This window comes from Staurois parvus, unplaced genomic scaffold (assembly GCF_062004578.1).
Source record: "Staurois parvus isolate SC_StPar_1 unplaced genomic scaffold, SC_StPar_1.0 ptg000097l, whole genome shotgun sequence".
Classification (NCBI taxonomy): domain Eukaryota; kingdom Metazoa; phylum Chordata; class Amphibia; order Anura; family Ranidae; genus Staurois; species Staurois parvus.
Window position 1 is genome coordinate 9,810,810 of NW_028317893.1, and position 14,663 is coordinate 9,825,472.

The following is a 14,663-nucleotide window of genomic DNA, read 5'->3' on the forward strand; positions in this document are numbered from 1 at the left end:
CCGTCCGTTGATCTCCCGTATTTCTGACAGAAGTACAGGGAGAAGTTCTCCGCACTGTCTGTCAGATTTGAAAACAGCATGCCCGTGTGGGGCTCCGCCCATATGGACGCATCATTCAGTCACAGAGTTCTATGAATGAATGCACTACAAGTCCCGACAGCCTTAGTGGCTGAAGGCTTATAGTTTGCTCTGGAGTGCCGTGATAGTTAATTGAATCTTCCTGTCAGTATATCTGCTTGCTCATACATCCAATACGGGCAAGCAAATATACTGACAGATCTGCAGAGACCTGCATGGCACCAGTGATGTATTGATCGCTAGTGCAATGCTGTACATGCTCCTGCAGACACAAATAATAAATGCACATTTTTTTACCTGCAAAAAAATGTGAATTTATTATTTTTGTGCAAAAGGTGAACTTATCCTTTGAATAGGAGGGGGGAAACAGACATCCAGTTCTGGTCCCTTTGTATTGCCTAATTTTGTCAGATAGGAGGCCTGTTGCTACCAACTGAGCTGTGGGGGAGGAATACATGCTGCCAATAAAGTGTAGAAAAGGACCTGAGAAGCCTAGATTAGAAAGGACTAAAGTGAGCCACGTAAAACAAATGTCATCAAAGGTTTTCTCAGCATCCAACGTGTTGTATGCCTGGTTCCCCATAAGCAGGTAAGAACCACCCAACTAAATTCCATTATACACCTCCGACAATGTAGGTAGAAGGTTTCATTCCTTGTATAGGTGCCTTTAGAGATGTAAGTTGGGAGGTGGTGACTTTGGGGAATGTGAGCTTGTCTAGGAAGGCTGCTGCTGCTGCTGATGTCATTGGGGTGAGAGCAAAGAGTCTCTGTGTGATCTCTCAGGTTTGTAATATGTGTGGGAAATTGTGGCCCTTTGTATGCTCTAGCTAGTAGTTTTCCCATTTTGTTACCATGTTTTTGGAGCGGTGTATGAACACTTGCAGATTTCTTGCTGTTCTACCCACAATTTGAATTGGCATTTAGCTGCATTAATATTTTTCCATGCTTTGGGGTATTATTCAGCAGGAAGGACTTATGGACTTCTCTTAGGCACTCTCTACTGGGACTGCAATTTTTTCTGTGAGTAGGAGCAATATAAGACACTATCATTCCAGTAGGAAAGGTCTTACCTGCCTCCCAGAAGAGATCAGGCTCTCATTTACAGGGTGAATTAAATAATTCATATTCAGACCAGGCATGGTTTTATAGTACATTTTCTTTAACAAACCTTCCAACGATTTCCACATTCATTACAGAGTACAAATTTTGTCATAGGTTCATCAGTGCTGCGGGTCTGAACCTGTGTGGAAGTACAATTCTCCTTTTTACATTTTCCACAGGTAAACAGGTCAGTCTGTGTACCACCAGCCCTGGTCATTTGGTTCTCCCAGATGGCCTCCTTAGTCAGGTTCTTCCTCATTTCTTTAAGCTTATCACTAGCCATTTCTTCTGCAGACATCTTGGCAAACACATTTGGAGAAATGTTGCCACAAAGGACATTTTGTCTCAAGTTTGGGCTTTTTGCATCCTTTAGGTTGGCAATTCTGCTCCGAACTTTGTTCTTGTACTTTGCATCCATGTTTTTAAACTCTTGATACACAACTTCTTCAATCTGAGCCCCAAGCTCCTCATTATCTGCACCAATTGTAATGTAATCATCTCCTGTTTTAAGGGCTGTAGACAGCAGCTCTCTGCATTTAATCCCAACAGGGTCTGATGTACTAGGTGTCTGTGGATAAGAGGTAATGTAGATGTCAGATGAGGCAGCACAGTTCTCCTTCGGAAAGTTGAAATTACTGCTTGAACTGCTTTCTTCCCTGGCCTCTGGGCTGTTCTGGGCAGGAGGCAGTTGGTCTTTCTTCTTTTCCTCTTGATCTTTGTCATCTGAAGGGCCATCTAAAATTTTTTTCCGTGACTTAATGAGCGATTTGGCTAGAGAGGTCACGTGATCATTAGAGCTTTGTTTACACCCTGCCTGCAGGACATCCAGAGGCTCCCGTGCATACTATGTTTACAGATGGCGTTCACCGAGATTCCAGTTTGTGTGGACTGAAGAAGCTCCAGAGTCATTGGGAGATTTTTAAGATGCTTTAATAAATCTAAATCTAAAGCCAAATGGTCAAGACTGGTGGTACACAGACTGACCTGTTTACCTGTGGAAAATGTAAAAAGAAGAATTGAACTTACACACAGGTTCAGACCAGTAGAGCTGATGAACCTATGACAACATTTGTACTCTGTAATGAATGTGGAAATGGTTTTATAGTATGTCTGAAATCCCCAATATTGGGGGAATCTCCACAGGTGGGCATTGCCCTGGGTATCAAAGTTTTCTAATACTACTGCTACCAGGCTATGGTCAGATATGACTAACTGTGGATATTAGCTTCACATATACAGTTGTGTTCAAAATAATAGCAGTCAGACATCACTAATCTGATCAATCACTGTTTTTGGTAGAAATTATATTTCTACATGGCAAATAATTTACTAGCAGGTGTAGTAGAGTAATAGAAGTCCAACAGACCCAACAGTCATGACATGCATGCTGCTGATTCTGTGTAATTGAATCACTAATTGAAAGGGGCATGTTCAAAATAATAGCAGTGTGGAGTTCTATTAGTGAGGTCATTCATTCTTTGAAAAACAGGTGGCAATTACTGCCCTTATTTAAGGAAGGAAGGCAGCAAATGTTGTACATGCTGCTTACAGTGCATTTCTCTCTGAAATTCTAAGGAAAATGGGTCGTTCCAGATATTGTTCAGAAGAACAGCGTACCTTGATTAAAAAGTTGATTGGAGAGGGGAAAACATATAAAGAAGTGCAGAAAATGATAGGCTGCTCAGCTAAAATGATCGCAAATGCTTTAAAATGGCAACCAAAACCTGAAAGACGTGGAAGAAAGCGAAAAACTACCATTCGAATGGATAGAAGAATAGCCAAAATGGCAAGGACTCAGCCAAAAATCAGCTCCAGAAAGATCAAAGAAGGTCTAAAGTTACCTGTGAGTACTGTTACAATTAGAAGACACCTATGTGAAGCCAAGCTATCAGCAAGAAGCCCCCACAAAGTCCCACTGTTGAAAAAAAGACATGTGCTGAAGAGGTTACAATTTGCTAAAGAGCACATTGACTGGCCTAAAGAGAAATGGCGCAACATTTTGTGGACTGATGAAAGTAAGATTGTTCTTTTTGGGGCTAGTGGCCGGAGACAGTTTGTCAGACGACCCCCAAACACTGAATTCAAGCCATAGTACACTGTGAAGACAGTGAAGCATGGTTGCGCAAGCATCATGATATGGGGATGTTTCTCATACTACGGTGTTGGGCCTATTTATCGCATACCAGGGATCATGGATCAGTTTGAATACATCAGAATACTTGATGAGGTCATGCCTTATGCTGAAGAGAAATGCCCTTGAAATGGATGTTCCAACAAGACAACGACCCCAAACACACCAGTAAACGTGCAACATCTTGGTTCCAGACCAACAAGATTGACTTTATTGAGTGGCCAGCCCAATCCCCGGATCTTAATCCAATAGAAAACTTGTGGGGTGACATAAAAAATCCAGTTTCTGAGGCAAAACCAAGAAATAGAGAAGAACTGTGGAATGTAGTCCAATCATCCTGGAATACCTGTTCACAGGTGCCAGAAGTTGGTTGACTCCATGCAACACAGATGTACAGCAGTTCTCAGAAACAGTGGTTATACAACTAATATTAATTAAGTGATTCAAAGGAAAGCAAAATCTTCAAACATTTTTCAGTTTATATAGTGAATGTTTGAGTTTGTAAAGAAGAATACAAACACTGTTTTTTTTTTGAACAGTCTAATATTCACTTGTCTTCAATTGTTTTAGAGGAACAACACAAATTTGATATATTTTTCTTCATGTTCTGATTTGGAATAGAATGTGTAGTGTTCCCAATGCATTTGTGTGTATGGAAACAAAAGCTATTAGAAGGCTTTTGAGATTTATTCACTTTTTTCAACACACTGCTATTATTTTGAACACAACTGTATATTGCACTATTGAATTGGTGCAGAAGAAACTATTTTTTTAGGGCATAAGGATATGTAACTGATCTTACCAGGGAGAGTTTTTCTCTAGGGGAAAGGGCAGTATCACATTAAACCATAATAGAAACCAAACCATAATGGAGCATAACGTTAAATGTAAACTCTGTGACTTCACTTTTTTACGCACGGAACTTCAATAGATATGCAGTTTTTATGAACTTATGCAGGAAGAGCTGCCCAAAAAGTAAGATACTTTACAAAAAAGGAGGGGGGATTTCTTAGGCAAGAGGGTCACTCCCCAAACCACAACAAAAGGAGTGCATAAATATCCTGAGTAAAATAGTGATGAGAAGGAGTAGAAAATCTCTAGTAAAAGACATCTTAATAATAGAGAATATACAGATTAAATAATACAGAAGAAGAGTATATCAATACTTTTCTTAAATCAGCAGGGACTGCATTCCATTGAATTAGTCCAAGACTGTATAGAGCTGAATTGTGGTCAGCAGGGTTGTGACTGACCACTTTCTGAGCACATTCTGCTTGTTCAAATGGACTATCTAGCTTTAGGAAGGAGGGTCCTTCTTGGGACTGCATTGCTCCATATCATGAAGGGACCCTAGATCCTGCAAAGTTGGATTGCCATAGGGTTCCAAGTTGAGAGATTGTAGAAAGGGGTCCACCTCAGAAGGAGAGTTGTTCACTATTGGGTGAATGGAGATAGAGAATATCTGGATACTTTATGTGTTTCTGAAAGAGATAAGTGCATACTTGTTGGAAGACTTTTTATCTTTGGGACACCTCCTGTGAGTAGTCAGCAAAAAGTAAAATTTATCTTCTAATGACGAGACTATGTGCTCTGGCTCTGAGCTGGTCAATACCAGAGAATACCGATTTCTCTATCACAACTGTAATAGTGAGAGATAGCAGGGAGGCTACAGCCTGAGACAATTTTTTCATGACAGGGATCAACTCATGTGTTTGGCTGGGCAGCATGCTGGACGTTGATGCTGCTGTGTTCCATGGCAGTAGCAATCTCCATATTCGAGTCTTGAGCTGGCTCTGTGAACAGAAACTCCCTCTTGTCAAGGAACTGCTCCATACAGTGTTTCTGATGTTGAGCAGAGAGGAATTGGGTGGTGGGGAAGCTCTCTGCAGCTTCTATATGCAGGTTGTGTAAGCTCAGTGGGAGTTTCCAGAGAAAGCTTTCACTCCATGTGCTTGCCGGAACTAGAAGTCTACAACATTTTTTTTAAAGTCAATAAAGAGAGGCTATTTTGGATTAGTTCAAATGGAACCATAAAGCATATGCAAATCCATTAACCTCTTCCATACTGGGCACTTTTACCCCCTTCCTGCCCAGGCCAATTTTCAGGTTTCAACGCTCTCACAATTTGAATGACAATTGCGCAGTCATACAACATTGTACCCAAACTAAAATTTTATCATTTTCTTCACACAACTAGAGCTTTCTTTTGGTGGTATTTAATCACCACTGGGGTTTTTATCTTTTGCTAAATTAACAAAAAAAGACAGAAAATTTTGAAAAACAAATCACGTTTTTCCTTGTTTCTGTTATAAAAGTTTGCAAATAAATAATTGTTCTTCATAAATTTAGGCCAAGATGTATTCTGCTACATGTCTTTGGTGAAAATAACCCAAATTAGGATGTATTTTTTAGTTTGTAGGAAAATTATAGAGTTCACAAACTATGCGATATATCTGAATATTGATCAATCCTGAAGTACTGACAGCCAATCTAATTTCTTGAGGTCCAAGAATGTCAGAACAGTACAGATATCCTCCAAATGACCCCTTTTTGCAGAGTAGACAGTCCAACGTACTTCATAAGAGGCATAGCAAGTTTTTTGAAGTTGTATTTTTTTGTCATAATTTTTCGGAAAATGAAAAAAATGTAAAAAATTATTTTCATTATTTTTTTTTTACATACTGTCACCAGTGCAGTACAGCGTCATCATATAACTGGCATGGCGGTGATCAGGGACACTGACTTGTGACAGTATGAAAAAAAAAATTATATATTTTTTTAAATTTTTGTTTATTTTTTTAATTATTTTTCATTTTTTATTAAATTTTTTTTCTTTTTTTTAAGATTTTTTTTCATATTTCACTATGACCAAAGTAGTACAATGTTACCATAGTAACATTGTACTACTTTGGGGAACTGATCAGTATTTTTTTTTTACACAATTTGCTTATAGCAAAGAATTACTTTGCTATAAGCAAGCATTTACCTGAATGACATCAATTCATTCAGAGTTTTTTTTTTTGTGCTTAGCTGTGATTTGGCCATGGCTAATCACATGACACAGCTGGGCTGTGATTGGCCCAGCTTGTGCATGTGATCGCTGTGACCATTCACAGCTAGACACACTAGTATACAATGGATGGCATGAATGAAGCCATTCATTGTATACAACTGTCATGTGACCTGCTGTGATTGGTCACAGCAGGTCACATGGTACCGGCAATGGAGCCGGTATTTAGATCTGTCATCGGCCGTGTCCGAGGTACACGGCCGGTGACAGATCGCGCCGCTGCGCGGCTCTGCAAGCTCGCAAACTGCGCATGCCCGAAAGGGCGCCATTTGTGTCCACCCGGAAAGGTGAGGGTTTTTTCCGGCCGCCATTCGGCCATAGGCCTGGCAGGAAGAGGTTAAATGAATGATTAGGGGATGGCTTAAAGCTGTATGTGGTCTTACAGAACTGTACAACTCTTATAGACAATTGTTAGCACTTCTGCCTGGCAGCACTAAGGTTGTCGGTTTGAATTCCAACGGCACTACCTGCTTCGAGTCTGTTCTCCCTGTGCTAATGTGGCTTTCCTACCACACAGACATGCTGGTAGGTAAAATGCCCATAGTATGTGTATGTATGAATGTGAGTTAGGAATCTTAGATTGTAAGCTGCTTGATGGCAGGGATTGATACGAATGTACAATATATATATTTAAAGTGCTGTGTAAATTGACAGTGCTATATAAGTACCTGTAATAAATTAAATAAATTCCAAATTGCTTGGTTTACACATAGCAGCAACAACCCAACAAGACTGATTTCCAAAATTGCAATAGGTAGTTTTTGTCAAAAGAGTTTTTGTGCAGAAGTAATAGTTGAGCACTTGAAGCAAAAGACTCGATACAGCCAAATACTATTGTTTTATATGTGTTGTATATAGTATATATATACATTTTTGTTTAAATTTGCCAAACGGGAAAAACATATCACAGAGAATAGCTTTTTGTGATCTTATATTCAGTAACACACTGGGGGGAGATTTACTAAAAACTGTGCACTCAGAATCTGCTGCAGCTGTGCATGGTAGCCAATAAGCTTCTAACTTGTGCTCCTTGAGTTAAGCTTTTGGCAATAAAACCTGGAAGATGACTGGTTTCTGTGCATAGCTGAACCAGATTTTGCACTCTCCAGTTTTTAGTAAATAACCCCCATAGTGTTGTTTAACAACACCCAAAAAATAAAATAGTGTATTTTTTTGACACTGAGGATGTAGGAAGTAGAGCACAGGTTTTCATCACAGCTAAAAAGCCTTTTTGGAAGGGCCACAATTTCTGAGAGTTTGAGCATGCATGTAGCATCTGGAAAAAATGAAATAGTGTACTCTTTGGACACCAGCAATGGAAATTGCGTACAGATTTGCACCACAAATAGAAAACCATTTTAAACAGGATGCAATGTTTAATAGATTGAGCAGACATTTAACATCTGTAAAAAAATAAATATTACTGTATTTTTTGGACACTGAGAATGGAAATAGCATACAGTTTTGCAACACAGCAAAACATGTAACTCCTAATGTGGTAGATCCACCTAATAAAGTAACCTTCTTTCAGGGAATGAAGGACTATTATCCCTGTGGAAAATGTAACATCTGTAAAATTAACATTAAGAAGGGAGGAGATTTAAATTTTTCTAGTCTGTATATACTCAGAAATCATATGAAATCAAATCTTTCTTGACATGTTCTTCCAAACATACTGTATATAGTGTACCTTATCCAATGGCCATATGGCCATCAACATGTAGGTCAGATGATACGTACCTTTCAAACCAGACTTAATACACATATAGCCAATATCAAAAAAGTGTTTCTGAATCACAGTGTTTCCAAGCACTATGCACAATGTCATAACAAAAACCCAGAGGGTACCCTTTTTTTGGTGACAAACACCTTTACAAGTAACAGGAGGGGAAGCAATGTGAGGAGGGAAATATCAAGACCTGAGACATGGTGGATTTACACCTTACAAATGTACGTTACATATGGGTTAAGCATCGAATGGGGCATCAACGTATTTATCAATAATGGTTAGAATGTTCTGGTGTTCCATTTCTGGTTAGTGGGTATATCTAGCCTTAAGGACTCTCCTATATGTGTGGTGGATTTTTTTTATCTTTTTATTATTTGTAATTTATATTATATGCAAGTTTATTTATTGAGGATTGTTTTATTTGTATGATGCATCTTTCTTTCCAACCACAAGATGATGTCGGAGCTTGGGAATGATTCAATACAAGTGGTCGCCTGTCTCTAAATTTATGACTTAGATTTCTGATGCTCCTAAACAATGATATACCCTGCATGAATTGTTAATATTTTTATAATCTATGTGGTTGGTTAAATTTCTACCCATTTTTGTTTGCTCCTAATTTCCAGTGATTGGTGGAATGATCAGCCATTCAAATCCCAGTTCCGCTGTCAGGGTATTGTTTCCGGTATTTGAGGCGCTCCAGTTCCGGTCTCAGGAGTTCAATCAGTTGAATGAGAGGCGTCTTAGCCAGCCCTATACGTAGCGTGATGATGGCATGAGACCACATCCCTGATGATGTAATTGATAATAAAATGCATAGGAAGGAGTTACAACGTGTGATGTTATCATGCACGGGGATGTGGTGGCCATCTTGTTGATTGGAAACAACATTGTGGTATACTGAAATGCTTCATTTTAACTTTTTAAATGTGAGTGGATTTCTTTGATTAAAATTGTCATTCTATTATCTTACTACACTATGAGAGTGCTTTTTCATTTTAATATATATGCTGGAATATTGCTGTCTACTTGACTGGACCCTATTTGCCCATTAAGAGTGGTGCCATTGCGAAAAACAGCTGTGGCGTTTTATTGTGTTGTTACTACTGCAGTTTTTGACTGTTCCTGATTCTTTTGGACTTTTATTTGTACCTTATGTTGAGATATTTATGGACCTATTTTATGCTTTCTAGTTAGAGTAACCAGAATGGAATTTTCATCCCAAAAATGGTCTTCCTTATTCATAGATTGAGAACCTGCCACTGTAGTACAGCACAGAAAGCAAATTTCCAAAAGTGGGAAGAATTTACCAGCTGGAAAGACAGTTGAAAAGCCACCATTTGGCCAAGCTGACATTAAGGTCTTAGGCATGGGGATTGTGGGAGGTATATTTTTTGTGCTTTAGCAGCTGGGGCAGCAAAACTGCTCAATGCTACACCTGGCACAGTGCAGTTGTCAGAATAAGAGCAAGGTTGCAGCCTTTGCTTGCTCCCACACTGCATTGTCTCATTTAGCATATACCCACTTCTGGAGGAGCCATAGGGTAAATCTCTTACACCCCTTGATATACTTTCATCCCTCTCCTTATAGGTTGCTGAGAGGGAATATGTATACTAGGGGTAATGGTGCAAAAGAAAGATGCTGGAAGGAGAAGTAAGAGGACTGTGGCCCTATTGCTGATGAAGAGCATTCTGGTGCTTTTTCCATAGAGCTGCATGGTGAGAGCTTAGACATATCTTTATACAGGTGGTACCAAAATGGCCAATGGTATTGCCATGCTTTATATGCTGGAAGCAGAGAATACAAATAACAATGGTGCAGTCTACTATGCAAGTATTAAAAAAGGCTCACATGGGTGAGTGGACTAGGGGATGACAGTGCTCTGACCCTGTGAAGATCTACCATCCACTTCTCTGAGCACTCCCCCTGGATGACATTTTGCCTTGCTGGAGTTTTGCTTCTGTCTACCTTTCCTCCTCTGCTCCATTAGATACTCAGGTATGGTCAGATACTCATGGTCTCATCATCATCCCCTCATCACTGTATGCTGTGGCTCTGAGAATATAACTATCAATTGGTTCTCCCTTCCTGATGTCCCCTCCCTCTAGGCTCCTGTTATGCTCCACCTCAACTGTGTGGCCCATTAATTGCTGTGAATCCACTTGCATCAAGTTGCTTAGCAACCTCTGCCTCTCCCTGTAGGCCTGTCAGACATGATGATCATAATAATACAGTATAGGATATAGAACTGTACTGTATATAGCACTCTTACTATAAAGCACAAGCATTAGAATCACAGTACACTACTCTTTTACACTCTCTCTCCCTATGTCTCCCTATGCAATGTCAGTTGTACCTCACACCCATACACTGACAAAGGGCTGCTAAGATAGTAGTCTTCTATAGTGTGTGTGCTGCAACTTAGCTCAATACCATCATTGGCCAAAGTTTTGCACCTGTGATGTTTGCTAGAGGAATTCTCACTGAACATTCTCAAAGTTTGGGATTCATCTGAACAGCGAATCTTTGGCCCAAACTTAGGCCCAAACTCAGCTCATTCCTAATGGCAACAGTCAAAAAATAGTGAGATCATTTGCCTTAGATACAGTGTTTCACTGATTCTTTTGTACAATTCTAGGCAGGTTAAAACATTTATGACATATTTCTTCAATGCTTCAAAACTTTAGTAGCTATTAGATCACAAAATATGATAATTAAAGTACTTCCATTTAAAGTACTCTCTCTCTCCTTCCCCCTCCCTCCCTCTTTCCCTCCTCCTCCCTCCCTCTTTCCCTCCCCCTCCCTCCCTCCCTCTTTCCCTCCCTTCCTCCCTCCCTCTCTCTCTCTCTCCCTCTCTCCCTCTCTCCTTCTCTCTGTCCCTCCCTCCCTCTCTCTCTCCCTCCCTCTCTCTCTCCCTCCCCCCTCTCTCTCCCCCCTCCCTCTTTCCCGCCCTCCCCCCTCTCTCTCCCCCCCTCTCTCTCTTTCTCTCTCTCTCTCTCATGCCATGCATGGTAGTCAATCAGATTTTAACTCTAACTTGTTCAATTAAGCTTTGACAGTACAACCTGTTGCAGCCCTGTCCAGACTGCAGCAGTAGTGCACTGCTATCACATAACCAGCAATAGATAACTATGAAATATCCTGTTGTATAGCTGCATTGGAGGTATGGATCTGGTCTTCAGATCCAAACCCCCCAATAAAGAAATATAGTGTAAACTGTAAACTTATTTAAATAAAAAAAATTGGGTTTTCAGTGAAAGGAATCCTGTAGAAAAACCATTTTGAAGGATCCCCCCCACTTAGAAAGATCTCTCTCTCTCTCTCTCTCTCTCTCTCTTTTAGTTTTTGTTAAATAAACAAAAAAGACAGAAAAATTTGAAAGAAATAAAGTGCCACTAAACTTATTTAAATAAAATAAATAATTTGGGTTTTCAGTGAAAGGAATCCTGTAGAAAAAACATTTTGAAGGATCCCCCCACTTAGAAAGATGAAAGATCTCTCTCTCTCTCTCTCTCTCTCTCTCTCTCTCTCTCTCTCTCTCTCTCTCTCTCTCTCCCAACAGGCTTATTATACAACAGGCTTATTATACACAAGTTAATTGACAGATCGATTTCTGTACAACCAGTTAACACCTACATGAATCAAAATTTTTCGGGTCCTTGCTGAACTGGCCGAATTTTGATCCATGTATAGCTGGCTTAACACTGCATCATCTGTTGTGGTCACTTAGGGGTGTATTTACTAAAGCCTAATAGGCGGTGCACTTTGCAAGTGTAGTTGCATTCCTACAAGTGCAGTTGCTCCAGTGCCTAATAAATTAGGGGAAGCTCTCCTGACTTCCATTATCCAATCATGTGCAAGCAAAATGCTGTTTTTTTAAATTTTTTAGCATGTAACTGAGTATTCTTGGCAAAAGTGAAGCTTCACCTTATTTGCTAAGCTATGGAGCATCTTCACTTGAAGAGTGCAACTGCACTTGCAAAGTGCACAATCTGCTTGCCTTTAGAAAATCAGCGTCTTAACTACTCTACTTGTCTCCACTTGTCAAGTGCTGACCACTTGAAGTTTTTTTATACTGTATATGAACTTTGTAAGCACTTTATAAGAACTTTCTAAGCACATGCAAAGCTAACACACAAAGAATCATTTTCTTTGATTTATCCAATCATTTGCTTTTAAGTAATAAAAATGTGTTTTATGCTAGTATAGAAGTGCATTTCCTCCTCCAATGTTTCACACTCTTAAAAATAATTCAAGTTTAAAAAGTACCACAAATAACATTTAACGCAAACTATATGCTCTAGCTTTTATCATAGCATTCATAAGGTGCAGCTCACTACCCCAACTGTTTAATCCTCATTGAATGATTCTATAAATATATGAAGTAAGTCTGGTTGTTTTTAGGTTCTAATAACTGCCCTCTGTAGGCCTCATACTGTAGAATGAGATTTTAAAGCACAGAATGCCAAAAGAGTACCAGATCTGAATAGAGATTTTAAGACTACGACTGCAATGTATTATGTGGAATTTAGACCATAAAGCTAATCATAATTGACTTTCTGACTCTTTGGAGTTCAGCACATTTGCAATATTTCCAGGATAGTAGTAAGAGTTTACTCATTCATTTTACTTTTTACTTGTTACCTTGAGCCACTGTTTAATTGATTTTATTTCTTTTGACAGAAGGATGTTTTTTGCTGCTAAGTTCAACCAGTATTTGCATTTTTCTGTAAGTACAACTTAAGCTGCCTATTGTCACTAGGTTATGGAATATATATCTATCTGCAGCACAATAGAAAAATGTGATGCAGTTTCTGACTAATTTCGTATATATATTCCCTGTAGTCCTTAGATATCTTAAAATAGATATATAAATTCAAACAATAGTGACATATCACAAAGTGAAATTACATACTATAAGTAAATGAGTAAAAGTAAATGAATTACAAAAAAAAGTTTTTAATTAAGTAATTAACTACATGTTGCTTGGCCTATAGTAATTTGACTGGCTGGATGGGACCTTCGTTGTTCTGGGTGGATGTCATATGACGTACTCCTGGAACAAGCCTTACATGTGGCCGCATAGCCATGCTGCATGCAGGATCTGTCACTGGCTGTGTCCGGTGGACACAGTCAATGGCTGATAAGTGTACTAGCACACTGCCGCTACCATGTGATTGCTAAGGCCAATCACAACGGATCACATGGCAATTGTGAACAATGAATGGCTTTGATTCATGCCATTCATTGTTATAATTGTGTTGTTAGTTGTGATTGGTCACAGTGATCACATGACAAAAACAGGGCCAATCACAGTCCATCAGTATCATGTGATTAGCTGTGGCCAATCACAGCTAATAACACAAAACAAACTGAATGAATCTATATCATTCAGTAAAATGTTTGCTTATAGCAGTGAAATTCACTGCTATAAGCAATTGTAATGTGTAAAAAAAAATCCTAATCACTTTCCCAGAGTAGTACAATGTTACTATGGTAACATTATATTGCTCTTGTCACAGTGAGTTAAAAAAATAAGAAAAAATATAATAAAAAGAAGATAAAAACATTTTGAAAGAAATTATTACATCTTGTGGTGTTGTTTTTTTTTGTACTGTCACCAGTCAGTGTCCCTGATCACCACCACACCAGTTATGTGATGGCGCTGTATTGCACTGGTGACAGTATGTGAAGAGAAAAATTGTACATTTTTTTGTTGTTGTTCATTTTATAGTTTTTAAAAAAATTAGGACAAAAAACCATGTCTTTTACTAAATACCGTGGACTGTCTACTTTCGAAAAAGGGGTCATTTTGGGGATATCTGTATTGTCCTGACATTTTTTGGGCCTCAAGAAATGAGATCTTTACATCAGTATTGATTGATCTTCAGATATATACTATAGTTCGTATACTGTCCTGCAGACTAAATAATAAACACTTATTTAGGTTATTTTCACCAAAGAAATGTGCAGAATACATTTTGACCTAAATTTATAAAGAAAATTTAATTGCAAAATTTTATAACAGAAACAAAGAAAAGTATGTTCATTTTCAAATTTTTCTGTCTTTTTTGTTTATTTAACAAAAACTAAGAGAGAGAGAGCAAGAGCGAGAGAGAGACAGAGAGATCTTTCTAAGTGGGGGGGGGATCCTTCAAAATGGTTTTTCTACAGGATTCCTTTCACTGAAAACCCAATTTTTTTTATTTAAATAAGTTTACAGTTTGCACTGTATTTCTTTATTGGGGGGTTTGGATCTGAAGACCAGATCCATACCTCCAATGCAGCTATACAACAGGATATTTCATAGTTATCTATTGCTGGTTATGCGATAGCAGTGCACTACTGCTGCAGTCTGGACAGGGCTGCAACAGGTTGTACTGTCAAAGCTTAATTGAACAAGCTAGAATTAGAATCTGATTGACTACCATGCATGGCTGCACCAGATTCTGAGTGCATCAGTTTTAGTAAATCTCCCCCAAAATGTGTAGGTAAAAGGTTAAAAATAAACCAGCATGAAAAAACAGGCTCATCGGCATCCCTGCTTCCAACAT

The 14,663-nt window shown here is 38.9% G+C and overlaps 1 protein-coding gene across 1 annotated transcript; it reads right to left on the minus strand.

Annotated features, from left to right (window-relative positions):
• Window positions 1-1,237: 1,237 nt before the first annotated feature.
• LOC149467917 (transcription elongation factor A protein 1-like) lies at window positions 1,238-2,088 on the minus strand. Its single transcript, XM_089671078.1, has 2 exons — window positions 2,028-2,088; window positions 1,238-1,980 (listed from the first exon to the last, which is right to left on the minus strand). The coding sequence occupies exons 1-2, from the start codon at window positions 2,086-2,088 to the stop codon at window positions 1,238-1,240; spliced, it is 804 nt and encodes a 267-aa protein (XP_089527204.1).
• Between the last annotated feature and the right edge of the window lie 12,575 nt (window positions 2,089-14,663).